The 23,160-nt window shown below is 43.5% G+C and overlaps 1 protein-coding gene across 6 annotated transcripts in view; it reads left to right on the forward strand.

Annotated features, from left to right (window-relative positions):
* The window catches only part of RPRD1B (regulation of nuclear pre-mRNA domain containing 1B), a 74,724-nt gene that overhangs the window by 39,352 nt on the left and 12,212 nt on the right, over positions 1-23,160 (forward strand). For 3 of the 6 annotated variants that reach the window (XR_009690124.1, XM_061127260.1, XM_061127261.1), the window contains exon 7: positions 19,522-19,617. Coding sequence is in view for 4 of the 6 variants with exons in the window: in XM_061127260.1 (XP_060983243.1) it covers positions 19,522-19,575 (54 nt within the window). In the remaining 2 variants the exon portion in view is untranslated. Of the gene's footprint in view, positions 1-7,708; positions 7,782-14,163; positions 16,813-19,521; positions 19,618-23,160 lie in introns of those variants that run through there. The other 3 variants (XM_061127262.1, XM_061127258.1, XR_009690125.1) reach the window with 2 other exon arrangements.

Raw genomic sequence — 23,160 nt, forward strand, 5'->3', positions numbered from 1 at the left:
ACTATCCAGCAGGCTGGCCAAAGGGCTTCTTCTCAGCAAGTGTACCATGCTTTGACTCTCCGATACTGTTTTTACATCACGTTCACACGAGCACACCCCGAATCTCTACCACTCTCCCTTTTTACCACCTCACTGTGTCATGGCTCCCCATTTTGCCTCTGCTTACCCCACTGCAGCTTGGCAGGTATATCTCCATTACTCTCTTTAGAATCCCCCACCAGTAGCCTAGGGCTTCCCAGATGGCTCAGCAGTAAAATAATCAGTCTTCTAGTGCAGGAGCTGCAGGAGACTCAGGTTTGATCCCTGAGTCGGGTAGATCCCCTGGAGGAGGAAATGACAACCTACTCCAGTATTCTCATCTGGAGAATCCCATGAGAAGTCTGGAGGGCTACCGTCCATGCAGTCACAAAGAGCTGGGCATGGCTGAGCACCCACACACACCCGTAGTCTAACCTCAAAAGCCTGAAGATACTTCTCAGTCTCTGGCTCTCTTTTTCTTTTCTCTTTTTGGCCCTCTCTATTGGAGAAGGCAATGGCAACCCACTCCAGTACTCTTGCGTGGAAAATCCCATGGACGGAGGAGCCTGGTAGGCTGCAGTCCATGGGGTCACTAGGAGTCGGACACGACTGAGCGACTTCACTTTCCCTTTTCACTTTCATGCATTGGAGAAGGAAATGGCAACCCACTCCAGTGTTCTTGCCTGGAGAATCCCAGGGACAGGGGAGCCTGGTGGGTTGCCGTCTATGGGGTCGCACAGGGTTGGACACAACTGAAGCGACTTAGTGGCAGCAGCAGCATAGCATTTAATGGGGGCTTCCCTGGTGGCTCAGTTGGCAAAGAATCTGCCTACAATGCAGGAGACCCAGGTTCAATTCCTAGGTCGGAAAGATCTCCTGGAGAAAGAGTGGAATGGCAACCCACTCCAGTACTCTTGCCTGGAGAATTCCATGGACAGAGAAGCCTGGCAGGCTATAGTCCATGTGGTCACAGAGAGTTGGACACGACTTAGTGACTAACAGTCATCTGCATGAAAACCAGGAGTCCTAGCCACCAGACCAGCAAGGGCTAAAGGCCAGAAACTGTAGCATTTAATACTGTTTATTACTTTTCATGTGTTTTCCTTCTCTTCGTTTCTGGATCCCACCTTCTGCTGGTTCTAGGCTTTTTGTCCTTTAATATGCTTTTCTCCATTCTTGCCCAATAAATGGATATTCCTTTAGCTTTTTTCTCATTCTCATTCTCTGAAGTGGCTTCCGCTACCACCTCTGTGCTGATGGCTTCTATCTAGGTCTATACCTAGATCCTTCCTTGTACTTAAGACCCATGTATCTTATTTCCACAGACACCTCATACTTAATACAGTCACATACACCATCTTCTCCCTTCCAGCTGCCATTCGTCAAAGCCAGACACTGGGCCTCATCCAGTTTTCTCTTCATGTTTTTCCCACCTCCCACATGAGTCACTTCACTCGCCTGATGTTCCAGTCGCTTCCTCAGCTCCACTGCTGCAGCGCTGCAAGACAACCTCCCGTTACCTGTCTTCCACACTGGAGTCGTCGCCAAGCCATTGTGATTTTTATCTCCTCAGTTTTCCTTGAATTTGTCCTCCTTCTCTTCATCTCTGTCTCTACTTAGCACTGTAGTCCAAACTGTCACCATTGCTCACCTGAGTGTGTGAATGCTCACTCAGTCGTGTCCAACTCTTTGCGACCCCATGGACTATAGCTTGCCAGGCTCCTCTGTCCGTGGGGTTCTCCAGGCAAGAACAGTAGAGTGGGTTGCCATTCTCTTCTCCATGTGGTCTTCCGGATCCAGGATCAGACCCACATCTCTCATGTCTCCTGCATTGGCAGCCTTGTTACTGCCCCGTCTACAATTGTTCTTATCCCCTGTGATCCACTCTTCACGTGGCAACCTGTAATGTTTTCAAAATGCAGCTCTGGGCATGTCATTCTCTGCTCCAACATTTAAATGGCTTCCATTGCTCCTAGAATATAAGCCCAAACCCTTGTATGTCACCATACCCCCATCACACCCAGGACTTGGCCCCTGCTCATCTCATCAGCCACATCTCTTGTGTTCCATTCCCTTTTGTCCATGCCAGCTTCTGTCTCTGCCTTTGCATGTCCTGTTCTCTTTGCCTAGAACACTCTCCCTCCTTTACTTGTCTTCCTTGGTTGATCCTCATTCATCGTTTATATCCCAAGTCAAACACTATTTCCAGAACCCCACCCCCTAAAGCCAGGTCTCTTCCCCTGTGGCATTCCCACACACACTGTCGTAGCGTTCTTATCTTCTTCAGCACCACGTGGTCTGTCAGTGTGTTTAGGGATTATTTGGTGATTCTCTGACCAGATCATAAAATCTGGTCTTTGTCTTCATTCTTTCATCCCCAGCTGTATCCTGATGCTTGGCCCAGCGTCTGACCTCATGCGGCACATACAGTTGCAGCTAGGTTCATCTCCAGGTGGGGTCAGAGGCCATCTTCAACGGAAACTCCTTCCAGTTGAGGGCATTCCCATGAGATCTAGGCTTTCCTCCTGAGAAATTCTTTGCCCTCTCTCAGCCTTTAGATTGATAGGGTTGGACTCTGGTGCTACCTGATTATAAAATTCTGTGACTTTTTTCAAGTCAGCTTCTAGTAAATGTGCCAGATTTTCAGGTCATACTCAGGTAGTTTGTGGGAGGAAGGATTTTGTATGCCATTAATAATTCTTTTCACTTCTGTACACCTTTTCTTAACATGTAAATCAGGAAGGTAAACTATTACTTACAAAATAATAAACATGGGAGGGGGTCATTATTCGTTTCCTCCCTCTGATCTGCTCATTGACATTGAGCAGTTTAACACGTGCTTGACCTCACTGACACCCCAGGGTACAGGCGTCATTCCCATTCCCATCTGAGGTAGGGGGACACTGAGCCTAGCGAGGTAAAGTCACAAGTCACACCACAGGCACAGAGTAGAGTAGGATCTGAACATTGGTTTTCTTTTTTCTTTCTTTCTTATTTATTTATTTGACTGAGCTGGGTCTTAGCTACGGCATGTAGGATCTAGATCCCCGACCAGGAATTGAACCTAGGCCCCCTGCGTTGGGAGCACAGAGTGGAGTCTTAGCCACTGGACCACCAGGAAAGTCCCTGAATCTGGAGTTTCTGACTCCAGGTTTTTTCTGTTCTACTATAGAGACCTTCCTCCCATGGGAGTGTGATGTACCCTCAGTCTTTTGGGAGAGCTGGGAAGTGCATTTTACTTCGTTTTTTTTGCTAATGGGAGGAAATGAAAACCTTTTATTGCTTGTAGAGAGAGCTGTATCAAATGCAGAGCAGTAACCAATACGCCACCTTGCTCCAGGCAGACCTTTTAGCACTTTAAATTATAACAAACATTGCTTAAAGTAATTTTGTGTGAAAAATGTCCTTTTCCTTTCTATCCTTTGCTTCTCATCTGCCCTGCAGGAATACTTGACTCCACCAGTATTAGGCTCAACAAGAGAAACGGTTGAAAAGTCTGCCTGCACCTTTCATGTTTGCACAACATCAATAACTTGGTTTTTTATTAAAATGGTTATAAAGGGAATCAGTTTGTGGGGGCTTTATTTGCATAAAGCTTGTGTTTTTTGAAGGTTAACTTTTTAAAAAATGAATTAATTATAAATATACTTCCTGTAAGTGGTTTGGTTTTACCTGGTTTTGTATGAGGGACCCATTGTATAAATGGTGTAAGGGACCATTTTTGAGGGACCCAGGTGCATTTTTAAATTAGTCTCTTTTTAAAGCACTCTCACAGGCATCTGTTAAATTGTAAATTTTAGCTTTATGATTGCATTAAGATTTGAAAATTTGCCCAGTCCCAAAATGGAGTTTGGGCTTCCTGGGTGGCACTTGTGGTAAAGAACCCATCTGCCAATACAGGAGACATAAGAGATGTGGGTTCAGTCCCTGGGTTGGGAAGATCCCCTGGAGGAGAGCATGGCAACCCACTCCAGTATTCTTGCCTGGAGAATCCCATGGACAGAGGAGCCTGGTGGACTCCAGTCCCAAGGGTCATAAAGAGTCAGGCACAACTGAAGTGACTTTCACACACATGCACACAAAATGGATTTTATTTTTGTTAGTTTCATTTTTATTAGTTTAATTATGTGTGTTGGGCTTCCCTGGTGGCTCAGATGGTAAAGAATCTGCCTGCAATGCAAGAAACTCAGGTTTGATCCCTGGGTTGGGAAGATTCCCTGGAAGAGGGAATGGCAACCCACTCCAGGATTCTTGCCTGGAGAATCCCATGGACAGAGGAACCTGGTGGGCTATAGTCGCAGAAGAGTCAGACATGATACACAGTAACTTTTCATTCTTCTTCCCTTGCTTTTGCAAATCCCTCTCAGAAGGGGATTTTTGTTGTGATGGTAGAAGCTTCCTTAAACCTTTTGTTAGAGGGTCTTCTGGGAAGAAAGAAATACTCCAAAAACACTTTGTGGTATGCTTTCCAGCTTAAGAAGCCAGTTCCATTTGATTCCGCCGATCAGTTCAATTGCTCATTTGTGTCTGACTCTTTGCAACCCCATGAACTGCAGCACGCCAGGCTTCCCTGTCCATCACCTACTCCTGGAGCTTGCTCTAACTCATGTCCTTTGAGTCGGTGATGCCATCCAACCATCTCATCGTCTGTCATCCCCTTCTCCTCCTACCTTCAATCTTTCCCAGCATTAGGGTTTTTTCCAGTGAGTCAGTTCTTCGAGTCAGGTGGCCAGAGTATTGGAGCTTCAGCTTTAGCATCAGTCCTTCCAGTGAATATTCAGAACTGAATTCTTTGAGGATTGACTGGTTTGATCTCCTTGCTGTCCAAGGGACTCTAAAGAATTTTCAACACCACAGTTCAGAAGCATCAATTCTTTTTTTTTTTAAAGCATCAATTCTTCAGCGCTCAGCTTTCTTTATGGTCCAACTCTCCCATCCATACACAACTACTGGAAAAACCATAGCTTTGACTAAACGGACCTTTGTTGGTAAAGTAATGTACTGCTCTGAGAATACTTCGAGTTGTAGTCATTTTGTCACTTTCCCTCCTGGGAAACACTGTGTGTGTACTTTTAGATAGGGGGGATTTCCCCCTCTGCTCCTCTTGAGCTCTTGTGACTGTACTACTAAAACAAAAAACAGAAAAAAGGACAGAAGGCAGATTAAGAGGAGAAAAAGAAATTTTTTTTTTTTTTTCGTGTACACAGAGGTCTTCTAAAAATGAGACCTAAGAAGTAACCAAAGCAGGCAGCTTTTATACTTTTTACACAGTAAATTTGTGAGGAATGGACAGTACAAAGAAACTTAGGCTTTGGGTGCTTAATTAGAAAATAATCTAAACAGAATTTGAGTGTGGGTTGGTAAATTAGAGAAGTAACAGAGTTTGTTTATCCAGGCTCCTCAGCTCTGAATTCCTGTCTCTGACAATAAGGGTGTCTGTCCTTCCACCTCCAGATGCAGAAAGCAAACCTTTCACTCGAGAGATTTATTTCCTGCTTTTCAGGGAGACAGAAGAGGATCAGAGTTTTTCTTGTTTTTTAGTTTCTTATATCAGTGCTTTTCATGCAACTTCAGATAATTAATATGCCATGGTATCACCATTTTGGGGTAGCCCACTCGGAGCCCCAACAGTAGTAGTCCCTTTATTATTGCTTTTGGTAACAGAGCTGAGAGCCACTGAAGACCAGAATCAGAGCCATGGCTTTCTCTTTTCCTTGTATCTTCCACAGCATCTTAACTCAGCAGCTCCAGCCCTGCTGTGACACCTCAGAAGGGATCATTTTGAAACGTCACAGCTGCCACTAAGTCACATGGAGCAGTGGAGCTGGCTGGGAGAGAGGTGCGAGTCAGCGATGGGTTTTTAACGTTCCCATGTAGATCCTTGAAGAAAAATTAAAAGCAGCATTCTTATTTTAAGCCCAAAGATTTATATATTTTTCCATAAAAAATGAAGGATGAGTTAATTACTTGTAGTTTAAGTTGAAGGTATGCTTTCTAAGTGTAGATTTCTAAGTCTATAGCTTCAGCAACTATAGAGTGAAGCCTCCTGGAAAGACAAGAGGGCTGAGGAGGCATGTTAAGTAACCTTGGGGCAAGGTTCAGCTTTCCCTTTCTGCCTGGCGTTCTTGCCATTCCTGTGATGAAGCCATTCTTTGACTTTAATTCAGCAGGGCAGGTCACGTTTCAAACAGGGCCCTTCATAAACTTCTTCATGCATAATAACCGTTTATAATTCTTAATTGGAAATAGCTGAGCAGTGGGTGATTTTTATATACCATATGTCCTATAGCACAACAGGGCAAGATAAAGGAAAACAGGCATCATGTTACTGGAAATCTTATCAAATCAAGCCCCTGCCTTTGGTGTTATTTCTAACATAATTTTTGTTGTGTAAATACTTCTTAGCAAGAAAAAAAGTAGGTTTGACACTTTACATTTTGATCAGTATTTCTTACATGATTTGCTAGAGGAAATGCTTGCAATTTTTGTTTGTTTTGAAAATGAAATTCCCCTTGAAAGGTCATTGCGATGTCAGCCCCTGTCATTTCTAACCATCTTATCCCCCAGCTCATCTGCAGCATGTCAGGTCTGGCTTACCGCTCTAACCAAAAAAGGCAAAGACTGTGTCAGCCTTGCTTCCCTCGGCCAGTTGTCTCCATGCGCTGTGCTGGGCTGTGTTCCCACAGTGCCAGCTGGATCCATAGGAAGCAGGGGGATGTTGGACACATTTTCTACTTCTAGTTCGAAGAATCTGTGAGGCAAGATTCCAGAATTTTGCCAGGAACATAAATCCTAGGCTCAGTCTTAGAGCCACACCTCCATCCTTTACCTTCTCTGTTTTCAGCGTTCCTTGGCGATCACAGAAACCCAGGCAGTTCATCACGCATGCCTGCTTCCCCCTCCACAACCTCCCCTCCAGGACCCCACACCGGGGCAGCAGTAGCCGCAAGCCTGGTAGAACACCTGCCCGTTTCGTGGCTCCCCGTGGTGGGGGTCGGTGGGGGGTGTTTTGCTGCAGTGAGTGCCTGTAGCGAACGGCGGATTCAGCTCAACCCTTCGCCTCTGCCACCACCCCAGTGTAAATTATGTGTGAGCAGGGAAGGAAAAGCAACAACGCTGACTGCTTTTGTCTTGTCTTTTCTTGCTTACCTCGTAGTGGAGGAAAAGGCGTGTCTGAAGATACGAGTGCGAAAAAGCCATGTGAAGTGTGGGTGAGGTGAATCAGCTGGTGGGGAGAGAAGACAGAAACAGGAGCAGGGCAGGGGTGGCATCTGCTGGTGTAAACGGTGCAGGGCTCCATCTCTCGAGTTCCTGGACCAGGCAGGGTAGTGGGAGCCTTAAAGGCTGAGTCCTCTGTTATACACAAGTGTAAGGTATTTTAACCAAGGAGCATGTGACCACCTTGTCGCATTGTTTGTCTGTGTGGTACTTGGTGTGCTGAAGAGATTGTGGGATGCAGCACATTTCAGTGAGTCAAAAGAATTTGAATGGGTCTCATCACTTGGAAGTTGGTTTTCATGGTATCTTGAAAAGAATCCTGATTTCTGCTGAGGACAGGAGTTCCTGAGGGCTCAGTGTGGAACCTTGCAGAAGCAGAGCTTGTGAGTCTTAGTTATCAGAAAACAAGACTAGTACGTTGAGAAAAAAGATGCTTGGATTCTCCTGAGGTCTGTCTCCTTTGCCTGTTTAGAACCTAAGAAAATAAGAGGAAGGCAGCTATCAAAGGTGTGCCCTGCCCTAACAGAGGGAAGAAGTGGAAACAGGTAAAGGCTGGATTTGTGTCTGGGGGAGTAGTTTTATTTGGATTCATGCTTAATTTTCTCTTGGTCAGTGGCAGCATTAAGGGCTTCCCAGGTGGCTCAGTGTTAAAGAATCTACCTGCCAGTGCAGGTTCGGTCCCTCAATTGGGAAGATCCCCTGGAGGAGGAAATGGTAACCCACTCCAGTATTCTTGCGTGGATAATCCCATGGACAGAGGAGCCTGGTGGGCTACAGTCCCTGGGGTCGCACAGAGTCTGACCCAAGCTGTACACATACACACTTGGGAAAAGGCTGAGTCTAATTTTAAAGAGAAGGCTTAGGATATCACACAGTCAGTTACTACTAAATCTATTTAGGGGACTATAAAGTTACTATAGCCTCAGTTTGACCTAATCAGAGCTTGGGGTGAATTCTAACCTGTTTGTCTTTCCTCAAGGCATTTAGTGGGGTCATTCAGCTGTCCCAGTTAAGCAGCTACATATTTTAACAGTTTTGTTTGTTTATTTATGTTTGTTTTTTCGGCTGTGACATATGACTTGTGGGATCTTAATTCTCCCCCTGTCCAGGGATGTTTTAATAGTGTTAAAGGCAGTCTTTACTTGTATTTAGATATTCAGAGTATATACCTAGTGGCTCTTGCTGATACATTTTAACCAGTTGGCCGAGTCACCATTTTTCAGAACAGTTTTAGGTTCACAGCAAAGTTAAGAGGAAGGTACAGAGATTTCCTGTATACTCCCTTATCCCCAGACCTGTATTGTCTCCCCCACTCCTCAACGTCCTCCAGATGGGGTACATTTTTGCTCTTGATGAATGTGTAGAGTGAGTAGTGAAAGTCCTTCATTCTCTTTGCAACCCCATGAACTGTAGCCTGCCAGGCTCCTCTGTCCACGGAATTCTCCAGGCTAGAATACTGGAGTGGGTAGCTGTTCCCTTTTCCAGGGGATCTTCCAAACCCAGGGATTGAACCCAGGTCTCCTGCATTGCAAGTGGATTCCTTATCATCTGAGCCACCAAGGAAGCCCTGATGAACCTATGCTGACACTATATTAATAATTACCTAAAGTCAGTAGTTTATATTAGCGTTCACATTGATGTTGGACATTCTGTGGGTTTGGACAGATGTGCAATTCATCACTATGGTATTTCCACTACCCTAAAAATCATCTGCTTTACCTGTTCATCCCTACCTCCTCCCTCCAACCTTTGTATCCATGGTTTTGCCTTTTTTAGAATGTCATATAGTTGAAGTCATACAGGAGTTAACCTTTCCAGATTAGCTTCTTTCACTAAATAATATGCATTTAAAGTTTTTCCCTGTCTTTTCATGGTTTGATAGGTGATTTATTTTTGTTGTTGTTCAGTCGCTCAGTCATGTCCGGACTCTTTGCAACCCCAATGGACTGCAGCTCACAAGGCTTTCCTGTCCTTCACCATCTCCCAGAGCTTGCTCAAACTCACGTCCATTGAGTTGGTGATACCATCCGACCATCTCATCCTCTGTCATCCCTTTGTCCTCCTGCCTTCAATCTTTCCCAGCATCAGGGTCTTTTCCAGTGAGTCAGCTCTTCACATCAGGTGGCTGATAGTATTGAAGCTTCATCATCAGTCCTTCCAGTGAATATTCAGGGTTGATTTCCTTTAGCATTGACTCGTTTGATATCTTTGCAATCTAAGGGACTCTCAAGAGTCTTCTCCAATACCACAGTTCAAAAGCATCAATTCTTCAGCGCTCAGCTTTCTTTATAGTCCAACTCTCACATCCATACATGACAACTGGAAAAACCATAGCTTTGACTAGATGGGCCTTTGTCAGAAAAGTAATGTCTCTGTTTTTAATATGCTATCTAGGTTTGTCATAGCTTTTCTTTCAAGGAGCAAGCACCTTTTAATTTCACAGCTACAGTCACCATCTGCAGTGATTTTGGAGCCCAGGAAAGCAAAGTCTGCCACTGTTTCCATTGTTTCACCATCTATTTGCCATGAAGTGATGGGACCGGATGCTATGGTTGTAGTTTTTTGAATGTTGCGTTTTAAGCCAGCTTTTTCACCTCCTCTGTCATCAAGGGGCTCTTTAGTTCCTATTTGCTTTCTGCCCTAAGGGTGGTGTCATCCTCATATCTGAAGTTATTGATACTTCTCCCAGCAATCTTGATTACTACTTGTGCTTCATCTAGCCCAGCATTTTGCATGATGTACTCTGCTTATTTAATTGAAGTTAAATAAGCAGGGTCACAGTATACATCCTTGACGTACTCATTTCTTTTTAGTGCTGAATAATATTCTGTTGTTTGAATGTACCAGAGTTTATCCACTCCCCTACTTGACATCTTGGTTGATTCCAGCTTTGGGTAATTATGATAAGGCTGCTGTAAACAGTGGTGTGATGGTATTTGTGTGGGCACAGGTATTTAGCTCCTTCGGGTAAAGGCCAGTAAGCACAGTCATATGGTAGGAGTATGTTTGGTTTTGCAAGAAGCTACCAGATTGTCTTCCAAAGTGGCTGTACCACACTGCATTCCCACCAGTGGTGTATACGAGCGTTCCTCTTGCTCCGCATCCTCGCCAACACGTGGTGATGTCTCTTCTGCACTCTGACTGTTCTAGCAGGTATGGGGTGGTATCTCAATGTTGTTGTTGTTTTTAATGTTTATTTTATTTTTTGCTGTGCTGGGTCTTTGTTGCTGTGTGCAGGCTTTCTCTAGTTGTAGCGAGTGGGGGCTACTCTTCAGTTGCAGTATGGGGGCTTCTCATTTCAGTGGCTTCTCTCGTTGCAGAGCACAGACTCTAGGGTGTGTGAGCTTCAGTAGCATAGGCTCCAGAGTGCGGGCTCAGTAGTTGTGACAGATGGTCTCAGATGCCCTGAGGCATGTGGGATCTTCCCGGAACAGGTATCAAACTTGTATCCCCTGCATTGCAAGGTGGACTCTTAACTACTGGACCATCAGGGAAGCCCTCAGTATTGTTTTAATTTGCATTTCCCTGATGACGTATGATGTCTTTCGCAAACATTTTCTCCCAGTCTCTGGCTTATCTTTTCATTCTCTTGGCAGTATTTTCTAGAGTCGAAATTTTTCATTTTAATGAAATCCAGTTTGTCATTTCTTTCATGGATCACATTGTTGATGTTGTATGTAAAATACTGTCTGCTCTCCTTTGTATTGCCTTTGCTCCTTTGTCAAAGATCAGTTGACTGTTTATATATTCTGGGCTCTCTATTCTGTTGCATTCATCTTTTTGTCTATTCTTTTGCCAGCAATGCGTTCTTGATTACAACAGCTTAAAGTAAGTCTTAGAGTTAAGTAGTGTCTAGCTTTGTTCTTTTAATATTGTGTTGACTCTTCAGAATCTTTTGCCTCACCATATAAACTTTAGAATTAGTTTATATCTTCAAAATAACTTGCTGTGGTTTTGACTGAGATTGCCTTGGATCTGCAGATCAAGTTGAGAAGAACTGACATTGTAAGAGAATTGTAAGAGAATTCCTATCCATGAACATGGAATATCTATTTATTTACCTCTTCTGGGTTCGATCATCAGAATTTTGTAGTTTTCCTCCTGTAGATGTCCTAATTATTTTGTTAGCTTTATACTTAAGTATTTCATTATTTTAAGGCTAATGTAAATGGTTTTGAGTTTTAATTTCAATTCCACTAGTTATTGCCAATATATAGGAACGCAATTGACTTTTATATATTAATGTTGTATCTTGCAACTCTTTTTTTTAATCCTGTTCAGTGGCTCCTGCTTTCATCCTTTGTCTAGTGATGCCCTCCTCCTAGGCTCATGAACCTGCTCTTAAAATAGAAATGTCTGTGGGTAGAGAACAAGAAGACCTCCGTGGGCCACAAGGAGGTGTGGGCCTGACCCGTCCACTTTCAGAGTGGTATGAAAAAAGGACTTGAATGTGGAACATACTTCCTTTCATTAAAATAAAGTTTCTCTAATGATATCTAGAATATAATAGCAACCTAAACATGATGAGATACCCTCCCACCTCTTGTGCTCCTAAAGAGGAACAAATGGGTTTTTTTTAAAGATGAGAGTTGTTTGAGTTTAAGATGGTGTGGGAGTGTTAATCCGATCAACCACTTTTTGACCTCAGGTGGACTTGCTAAATTAGGTTGGGGATCACCCAAGAGTATGGATCCTTGGATTCTGATCCTAGGTCAGCTCTCCAGAGATGCGGTGATTTTCAAACTGTCCTTGAGGAATTCCTCCTTCAACTGAAGTGCTCTCTGACTGCTCTGGATGGCTCTGAGTTGAGGTGGCTTTCATGTGTCAGCTTTGGTCAGAGGATGGTCACAGGGAGCAAGGGGTAACTATTATCCTTTTTGTGCCTAGAATTCAGGAATAGTTCAACAAGTGAATCCGTGTCGAGTAATAGAGAATAGGTCTCCTCTGTTAGCTTTCTGTGACATCTGTAAAAAACAAAGGAGAAAGCTGTTTGTAGAAGGAAGAACAGAGAACTTTGACGTTTTATTAATAGAGCCTCAGATTTGAAATCAATTGTTTGTTTCAAGAATGAAAGGTAATTACTGGTTCATAACCCCATCTTTTATCTATTGTTAATTCACTGGGCAGCTGTGCAGACACTTCCTGTTTGCAGGGCAGTGCTGGGCATGGTGGATGCTGAGGAGGCAGTTGGGTCTGGTCCTTGCCTTCTGATGCTTACTGGTTTGTTGGAGTCACTAGGAATAATTTACAGAAGTCATTATTTTAGTTGTGTTAAGTCTACAGAGGAAAGGAAGGGGATGTCAGCAGAGCTTCCTTTCTTTACTTGTCCCTTGTCTCTGTTTGAGGGCTAGTATGAGCAGCTCTCACTTCAGGGGGAAGGCCGACAGCCAGCAGTCGCATGGGGGCAGAGCCTCCCTGCTCATTTCCCTATTTCCCTCTCCCACTCCTTGCTTGGAATTTGTCTTTACAACTTCAGCTAAGTGTTCTTCTTTTAACCTATTTCCTATCTTATCACTCTTGTTCAAACCTTTTGCCTCTCTAAGTATGTGGAAAGTGTCTGGCATGAAGGAATCTAGAACATGAAGAAAAACCTTATGGATGCTCCACTTCCTTCATTTTCAGATGAAGAAGGGTGGAGGAAAGGTGGGAACACCACAGTCACACCAGAACTTGGGAGTCGGAGCCAGAACTAAGCCCAGGGCTTTGTGTCTCAGCCCAGTGCTCTGTTACGTTCCTGTAGGAGAGGCTTTAGGCAGCAAGAGCCCAGTCTCGGGAACCTCCTTGTCTTTGCAGAAACACCGAAGAGGGTGAAAAAAGAAAAAAGTCAAGCCCCAAAGAAGCCATAAACCACAGATGTCCTCTGGCCTAGAGTTGTTACCCAAGACCTTTTAGCTGGGAGCTGAGGAAAGAAAATAGTATATTCAGTTCCTATCATCAAGGGAGTCGTATTTTAGAGGAACGTAGAACTCTGACATGTGGAGAGAGCATCTAAGAGCAGTCCGTTAGGGGTGCAGTGCCCAGGAAGGCCGGTGGAGATGGGGGCCAGTGCATTGGATGAGGAGGAAAGATTTTCCTAGAGAGGCGGGACTCAGCAGTTGGCGAAGGAGCGGAGTCAGGACCTTGCCAAGCCCAGGAGAAGAAGGAGAGCCCTTCAGGCTTAGGGGGTCCTGAACAAACAGCCAGTGCAGGCTCTGGCCTGTGCAGCATGTGGGCAGGAGCTAATTTTAGAAGACCTTGCACTCAGATCAGTCATGGAGATAGTGTGGTACCCTGCTTCCCTTTATCAGAGGAGGGACTTGATGAAAGCTGGGCTTCTGAAAGATAAGTCCAGGGGCATGTTGAGGGGTGACTGCTAGAAGGCCTCAGCAGGGCCTTGCTGCAGTGCCTACGTGTGGAACAAGGAAGTCCTGACCCAGGTGGTAGCGGTGGGAATTTTGAGCTTCTTAGTCCTTGTCTATGAAGATGCTAACTCTGGGTTAATCTAAGTTTAACACAGAAAATACAGTTAGCTCTAGAGTGGTTTTCCTAGTCATGTCTAGGTGGAGCCTTCAAAATAATTGTAAAGCTCAAGCATTATTTTATCTTACAAAGTATTTTGAAATAGATAAGCACCAAAGACACTACAAATACCAAACATCACTTTTTAGTTCCAGATCTCAAGCACTCAGTTAAGTACCATTTAATTCACTATTGCCAGTATCGAACTTTAGAGCTTTCGTTTTTTTGTGTAAAGTCTTGCTTTTGAGCATTTGAAAACCTGAGCCTGGTAGCTTAGCTGACTGTGTGAGGGGCTGTCTGGTCAGGAGCACGTAGACCAGGAGGCTGAGAGTATCTGTATCAGCTCCTTAACGTAACTGTATTCTCCTCGGGAATATAAACAGAAGCTTGTTTTCTCTTTGTCCTTAACGTAGCTCTTTGTCTCCTCAGGAATATAAACAGAAGCTTGCTCGGGTAACCCAGGTCCGCAAGGAACTCAAGTCCCATATTCAGAGCTTGCCAGACCTCTCACTGCTGCCCAACGTCACAGGGGGCTTGGCCCCCCTGCCCTCTGCTGGTGACCTGTTTTCAACTGACTAGGGCAGGTGGCATGCCCCAGATTCCCATCTGTACCAGCAGAAAGAAGCAGGCACGTCATGGTTGGAAATAACCTGGAAGCCCCTGGTTCTGTCCCTCGTTCAGTCGGCCCCCATCCTCAAGAAAGAACCACAGACTCTGATTCTCCTCCCTCTCCGGCCTCTCCTCTGTCGAGCACAATTGAGAACAGTGGCAAATGGAATCCAGTTTCAATGTATACTTGGAAAGAATACAAACTCAGTTCATGTTTCCATGCCCCTTTTGGTATTCCCTTTTTAGCCCTCTCTGTACACCTAAGAAGTTATGAAAATCATGTGTAGAAGAATCTTGTCCCTCATGACGGCACTGTGTCATGAAAGCAGTTGCTCCTTTTCGAGCTGGGCTTGTTCAAGTTCAGGGCAGGCTTCTGCCAAGGGACTCAGGTCTGGAATCGTTGGCTTTCCTGGCTGCCATCCACCCCAGAGGTTGGAGGCACAACTGTTTTGAGCATCTTTGCCATAAAGAGTTTGCCAAATCTCAGATTCTTCCTTGTTGTGACTTCTGGCAATGTGTTGTCAGAGGTTAGGTGCGTGTGTTCTGTGAGCAGACTAGAGAATCTAGCAGTAAAGATTCAAAGCTGATCTGGGACATCAAGCCACAGTTCCAGGACAGACTCACGGGGATCACAAGCCTGAGTCAGAAATAAGATATTTGCTCAAGGTTCCTGTCAACCTTCCCAGGCTGCTCTGGTCAAGGGCCCCACCCTCTGTTCAGGAGCACGTTTCTAGAAACATGATCCTTGCCCCACATTGTGAAGGCTTGAAGGCAGTTATTAGAAATGGCACAGTGTGCCCCTGAAACTGAAGGCAGAAATTTCTGGGAGTCCGGGTTCTGCTGTCGCTTTGCCCCCTTCTTTGGGGGAATAGGGCACACACTACCAATTAATTCACTGCGTGGGCACGTGTCCACAGCATGGTGACTAAACTTGAAACTCTCCCCTGCAGACCCAACACTCTGCATGCTTGTCTGTCCTTCGGTTCACACCACTGCACGTGTCGTTGTGCCCCTAGGAGGAGTGCTTTGTGTCAGGTGTCACTGAATAACCCACCTCGGGAAGGGGGAAAGTGAGGGATAGTAATTGGGGGGTCTTAATTCCATTATCATGCCAGCTGACATTATGACTGTATGATGTAGTTAGGATTTTATCTTACTTTTAGTAAAGGCTAGGCCTGCTATCTGTAAATCATTCTCACTTGGCAGGCTGATTTTTGACATTGGAAAGGGCAGAAAACAATTTGCCCTACTAGTGTAATAGGAATTAGAGCCCAGAGGCTGAAATCCAAAAGCTATAAAAGGAATTCCTTGGAGGGGGCTTCAGAATCTCCATCATTTTGAGTTGCTCTTTTCAGGATTACCAAAAAAGCCAATTACATGTGATTCTACGTGTTCATTGTGTTAGAGCATGATGATGTCTGTTTTTAGAAGTGTAACAGGCTTCCCTTCAGGAAGCTCTCCTGCCTGCCATGAAGTGAAAACAAGGAAAAGTCACAGCAGGTATGCAGTTTAACTCTGTGTAGAACCTCATAGCATTTAAGCTGTTTTTCAGATTGAATACAGACTGTGTGTTGGTTGCATATCGACACTGCCTGTCGTCCTGTCATTATTAAATTAATGGGTCTGTCTGTAAAGTGTTCTCCCAGAGGCCCTAGGGCAGTAAATGACTTTATCACAATTGCAAAATAAATTCCAGCCTTCACTGTATCTGCGTATAAGCCCCCTCCCCTTGTGGTGTGCTGCTGTGGTTTGCAGGCGAGCTTGCTTCTAAACAGATCCGTCATGGACGCCCTCTGTGCTTTCTTCCGCCAAGGAAGCAGAGTCTTAGCAGCCACAAACCAACCAAAAAGGTGTAGAAGGTATTTGCTCTCATCAGCTAGATGAAAATGTTGTATAACATAATGGATTTTGCCCACTGCTGTGTTTTATCTGATTGAGTCTTTGACTAGAGATTGGTGTGTAATTATTACAGCAAGAGCAAGAAATGAAACTGTAGCAATTATGTAAATGAATGTGTTGGCCTCTTAACACCTGTTACTAGTGGACTTCCTATGAGGAGGTTAGTCCTGTGTTTTTTTTTTTTTTTCCCAATGAAATGCTTTTGTTTTTTAACTCTCAATTCTCCCACATCCTCCCCAAGTGTACTTTTTACTTCATTTGTTTAATTTAAATGACCCTTTCTCCTTGTGTGTATGAGGTGACCAGGTGGGGTGGGGGTGGGGAGTTGTTTTGTGTTTTCCTACACTTAGGACATCCATCGGCCTCCAAACCTTTCCTTTAGGTCATGTTCCTCAGAAAGTCTTCAATCTTCCTGTTTGTTTTTTTTCCTTAAAGAATATTTTTAAAACTTAAATTTGTATATTAATTTAGGACTTTATTTAGAAGTATAGGCTGCCATTGGCGGTAGCAGTATATTCTGAAATGTCTCATAGATATATATTTTTGAATAAAGATGGTGTTGTTGAATGACATTGTACAATGTTTCTTTTCCCTTCCCTCTTAAGGAACCACCAAAGCTTTCTTTGTAATCAGTGGGTAATTAGTAATCACCAATAGAGATTGTGCTGTCTGCACAGAATCCTGCCTCTTAGGAGTTTTTGTGACATTTAGTAGCCCATCAATACTCAGCTCTTACATAGAATTTTTTGGTTCTTTCTAGGGGGTCAGTTAGCTTTAATTAGCCAATCCACACAGTATCCAGGAGAGGTACCTCCAGAGTTTTATCCTCAATATACAGAAATGGGACTGATGGAGAGAGGTCACTTGATTTTTTCCCTAGTACCACACAGTCTCTGACAGATTAAAACTTGGAAGTTGTTTGATTTCAGTGCTCTTGTTTGCACCACCAGGCCTCCTAAGAGAGATTTGATGTTGACAGTACAGTGAAAGCCACTCTGAACAGTAAAAAGAAACATGGGAGATAAAAAAAGTTTTTCTTGTGGGTTCCTTTTCACTTTTAAATTCATGAGAGCATATTGACTATTACTGGTTAAAATTCAAAATATTGAAAAATGTTTTGAAATACAGTCCTTTGAAGCAACTGATACGTTTAGAAGGATGGTTTTAACCTTTGTTATCGGAGAGAGCAGCATTTATCAGAAGTATCTGTTTATTTCACTATGCAAAAAACTGCTGCAGTCATGGTCCTTCAAGGCTACATATGTAGCAACTCAAGATGAAGATCAGAGTTGGAAAGTTGAGACTATGGCATTAACCAAGTTCTTCCTTAAAACATAAAGGCTGAATGTAATATGTGAATCTCAGGAGACAATCTCCTTCTGTGTCCCCAGGTTTCATGGCCTAGTTAATGTCTTCACTCCTACCTATAAATAGTAAGTCCATAATTCCTCAGGTTTAATTAGCACTTCAGGCTACAAAATGTGACTCCGAGGTCCTCAGAGCTGGGGGTGGAACTACCCAAGAGTTCATGAATCTGTCAAACTGCTTTACTTTTGTGATGAGAGCCATTAACTGTGTGACCTTCCTGGCAAGGTCCTTTCCTCTCTGGGCCTCAGTTTTCCCATCTTTGAAGTGTATTGGATGAAATTATTTCTAGAGACCCTGCCAGCCCTGAAGCATGTGATTTGTTGTGTTCCAGGAAATGAATGCAGGACTAGAGTCTGAGAATGCTGAATGGCATGTCCTGGGTTGCCAACAGTATTTGATAAACAGAGTAATAATATCATCATTATGCCGTATATACGTATTTTTTAAGAAATATCTGTGAAACCCTGGGGTACTGTAGCCAATAAAGGTCAGACCATGAGACAGTACAAAGACTAGAAAGATGAGAGTAAGCACAGTAGTTCACTGTCTGGGCACAAACTGCCTGTATTTGGTTTATTTGAAATCTTTAAGAAAAAGCCACTCTCCAGCCTGGCTTTGCTGTCTTACTTTCTCTTAAGATCATTCATCTAGCTAAACTCATTTCTCATCACCACCTCTGTGAGATTTTTCCATTTAAAAATCATTCTTCCACTCTGAGGCACGGATTCAATTAAGAATCCATTATTCTCCTGTACAGTAGATTAGGATTTTCACAGCTTTATCTCGTGTTGAAAGCCCAGGTTGTTCAATTTTTTAAGACTCTGAATAGTTTTTTGCATTAAGAAGTCATTTCTACCACTGGTTTGATAAATATTAAAATTAGCAGTATGCATCAGAATGTATCTAGTACTTTTCACAAACAAGAGCTGCAGCAAATGACAGTCCTCACCTTCCGATCTGTCACTGTGATGACCTTGGGCACGTCCCTCAGCCTCTCAGGACCTCAGCTGCTTCTTAAGGGCAATGAGTGAGGTTGAATAACCTTTGCCATCATTTCCAGATCTACAGTTCTGCAACTAGGGTTTCAAAATATTTCTTCCTACTGAGAATCTTATTAATAATACCTCACTCTGTAGATTTTTAAATGCCGGTTATCTCTGGGAACTCATGAAATTGATAAATCAAGGTAATTATAACTATTAATAACCTTAAGTGACTTTAAACTTTTAATAACTTTAAATGTTCAGTCACTGAGTCGTGTCTGAATCTTTTACACCCCATGAATTGCAGCACACCAGGCTTCCCTATCCTTCACTTTCTGCTGGAGCTTGAACAGACTCATGTCCATTGAGTTGGGAATGCTATCTAACCGTCTCCTCCTCCGCTGCCCCCTTCTTTTGCCTCAGTCTTTCCCAGCATCAGGGTCTTTTCTAATGAGTTGGCTCTTTGCATCAGGTGGCCAAAATATTGGAGCTTCAGCTTCAGCATCAGTTCTTCCAACTTTAAATGAGATGTTTGTAAAATAGGGCCTAGTACCATGTCTGGGACAAATTAGGGGCTCAACAGTAGCTGTTAACTGTATTCAATAATGGTTGTAGTTATTTAAATGTGCATGTAACAAGATGTTAAAATACATGTCTTTTGGAAGACACCACATACCTATACCATACACTGAATTTATAATGGAGATGGTCAAAGACCTGAAGCCCTCTTAAACTCCCTCACCCACACTGAAGGTGTAAAAGAAGAGTTAGACACAGTGAAGAAGGAGAGTTCTTGGTGGGGATTTCTTTGAGAGAGCTATTTGTGTGTTTTGAGTCCCCTCAGGGAGAGTAGTGGGTGCCAGCTGCCCCTCACCTCAAGGCCAAGGAAAGGGGACCTGAGTGGAAACTTAACGTGCGTCCCCTGTAGGGTGACAATCCAGTGGACTACACAGACCCCAGCCTGGAAAAATCTAAAGGATGAGCTACCAGTGTTGCTGCTTGGATGATGGAGCAAATGACAGAGGTGAGTACGGTCTCCACTGCTGGAGCCTGGATGGGGCGGGGGGGAGAGGGTGTGCGAGCACACCTCCCTAGGACAGGATGTGGGCTGTGTGCGAGGAAACTGACAGTCATCTCAGAGCCTGAACAAGAGGCAAGGGTTCCCTCCAGGAGGTGAACTTCCGGCTCACAGCGCAGACAAAGGAGCAGAAAGCAGAGCCACAGCGTGGGCATCACTCCTGAGGGATCTCTGGGCGTGAAGATGGCATGACTGGGAGGGAGAAGCCGCCCTGAGGGGCGCTGGAAGAGTCACAGGAGAAAGACACAGTTAAAACTCTTGCCAGGTCAGCATCCAGTTACTACAACACCTCAACTCAGGATTTTGTTCTTGCTTTGCCTTCATTTCCTCAGCCCTGTCCCTGGAAGGGTCAGAAACCTTAATACACAAGACCTCGCTTCCCTAATGCTGGCTTCCAATCTGCAGCTGGCCCAGAGAAGCCTCAACTTCAAGTGATAAGCCGTTTTGATTATAACGGAATAGGACACTTAAATTTCTGAACTGAGACTGTTATACACCTTAAGTGTGACTGTGTGTGTGTGCATGCTCAGTCGTGTCTGACTCTTTACAACCCCATGAACTGTAGCCCGCCAGGCTCCTCTGTCCATGGAATTTTCCAGGCAAGAATACTGGAGTGGGTTGTCATTTCCTTCTCCAGGGGATCTTCCCGACCCAGAAATCAAACCCATATCTCTTGTGTCTCCTGCATTGGCAGTCAGGTTCTTTACCACTGTGTAGCCCCAAATGTGACTACAGGATGATATTAAGATGCACTAAGGAAGTGGCGCAAACTCCAGGAAATAGTGAAAGACAGGAAAGCCTGGCATGCTGCAGTCCACAGGGTCACAAAGAGTTGGACGTGACTGAAGAGAATTTGCAGAGGCCTGAGTTTTCTTCTAGAATTAAGGGATACACTAGTCTCAAGCTGGGCTTTAAGGGAGAGTAGGAGACAAAAGTAAAGTTGCTTTATGATTGTACAAGCCTACCTGTTGATTGTAACGGTTGTTTAGTCACTCAGTCATGTCTGACTCTTTGTGACCCACGGACTACATGCGGCCCACACCAGGCTCCTCTGTTCATGGGACTCTCCAGGCAAGAATACTGGAGTGGGTTGCCATTTCCTTATGGTCACATACATGATTTATTTTACAACCTCTAATTCTTCGTTCACTGTTTTGTTTTTTTTAACTTAAAAAGTTCACTTCCATATCTTTAATTTGTTTCTTAATTAGTAATTTCAAGAATTATCCTTCTCTGTGTACTTGAACACATTTTTTAATTGTAGTAAAATGCACAGCATGTAGTAAAATGTAGTAAAATGATCTAAATTAACCATTTTAGCCATTTTAAAAGTGTATGATTCATTGGTATTTAATACATTCATGATGTTATGCAACCATCACAGCTTAGTTTTAGAATATCTTCACCCCTCAAAAGGAAACCCCATAGTCATTAAACAGTCACTGCTAATTCCAAGCCCCTGTGAGTGAAAGTCACTCAGTCATGTCAGACTGTTTGTGACCCCATATACTATACAATCCATGGAATTCTCCAGGCCAGAATACTAGAGTGGGTAGCCTTTCCCTTCTCCAGGGGATCTTCCCAACCCGGGGATCGAACCCAGGTCTCCCACATTGCAGGCAGATTCTTTACCAGCTGAACCACAAGGGAAGCCCCTGTGCCAAGCCCCTGGCAACCACTAGTTTGCTTTTTTGTCTTTATGACATTGTCTATTCTGGATGTTTAATGTAAATAGAATTATACAATGTGTGATCTTTGTGTCTGGTTTCATCCATTCAGCATAGTGTTTTCAATGTTCATGTTATAGCATTTATCAGAATTTTATTTTTTTTAATGGTTGAATAATATATTGTATAGATATGCCACATATTCATCAATATTTATCAGTCAAACATCTGAGTTGTTTTTTACCTTTTGGCTATTGTCAGTAGTGTTGCCATGAATATTCTTTTACAAATTTTTGTTTGAACATCTATTTTCAATTCTTTTAGATATATACTTTGGAATGGAAATCCTGGGTCACATGACAACTCTGTTTAACTAATTGAGGAACCACCAAATGATTTTCCACAGTGGTGGCACCATGTACGTTTCCATCAGCAGTGGATGAAAACTGCTGTATTAGGGTTTTCCAGAGAAACAAAATCATCAGGATATTGAGACAGATGTTTTGTTCTAGAATTTTATACTTTCAGCTCTTATATTAAGGTCATTGCTGCATTTTTTAGTTAATTTTTGTGTATGGTATGAGATGAGAATTCAGCTTCATTCCTGCATGTGAATATCCATTTATCTCACCCAGTACCATCTGCCAAAGAGATTATTTTTTTTCCCTTGAATGGTTTTGGCATCCTTGTTAAGATCTTGAACACTTTAAGAAAACAAATTTAAAAGTTAAGTAACGCATTGTGTCTTGATCAATTCGAGTTAACCTTGAAGATCTTTACCTAGTTCAACTTTTCACAAAATCTTCACAGAGCCTGACTTCCTGATAGAATTGTAAAACTCAAAAATTTTCATGAACTAACTCCCAACACTATTTTCTTAAACTGTCTCTAATAACTTTTAATGAAGTCACCATCTATTAGATAAATGATATTTTAAAGTATAAACCAATGGTGAAAACAAATAGGATAGAGATTTTCAGTTCCACCCATGAAGGATTAAGTGCTGTGGGATTTGCCTTCCACCATAAACAACTAGAAAAGCAGATGAAATACATAAAACACATGTTTTTAGACATTGGACATCAGGAAGCACAGGCTGTGACTCCCTGAGAGACAGGAAATGCACAGGAAGAGGTGATCACCAATCTTACTCATTTAGGATGCCTCCAACCTTCAGCACAGAAATGGGGAAACTGACACCCACTGTATCACTGAATTGAAGAGACAGAGGTAGGGGTACAGGAAGGCCGAGGCAGCTAAAATTTACATGGACATACAACAGAGATATTTTCTTGGGCTCCAAAATCACTATAGATGGTGACTGTCACCATGAAATTAAAAGACCCTTGCTCCTTGGAAGAAAAGCTATGACAAACCTAGACAGCATAGTTAAAAAGCAGAAACATCACTTTGCTGACAAAGGTCTGTATAGTCAAAGCTATGGTTTTTCCAGTAATCATATATGGATGTGTGAGTTGGACTATAAAGAAGGCTGAGTGCTGAAGAAATGATGCTTTCAAACTGTGGTGTTGGAGAAGACTCTTGAGAGTCCCTTGGACTGCAAGGAGATCCAACCAGTCCATCCTAAAAGAAAACACCCCTGAAATTCATGGGAAGGACGATGCTAAAGCTGAGGCTCCAATACTTTGGCCACCTGATGCAAAGAGTCAACTCATTGAAAAAGGCCCTGATGTTGGGAAAGATTGAAGGCAGGAGGAGAAGTGGACGACAGAGGATGAGCTGATTGGATGGCATCACCGACTCAATCGATGGACATGAATTTGAGCAAGCTCCGGGAGATGGTGAAGGACAGGAAAGCCTG

This window comes from Dama dama, chromosome 23 (genome assembly GCF_033118175.1).
Source record: "Dama dama isolate Ldn47 chromosome 23, ASM3311817v1, whole genome shotgun sequence".
Lineage (NCBI taxonomy): Eukaryota > Metazoa > Chordata > Mammalia > Artiodactyla > Cervidae > Dama > Dama dama.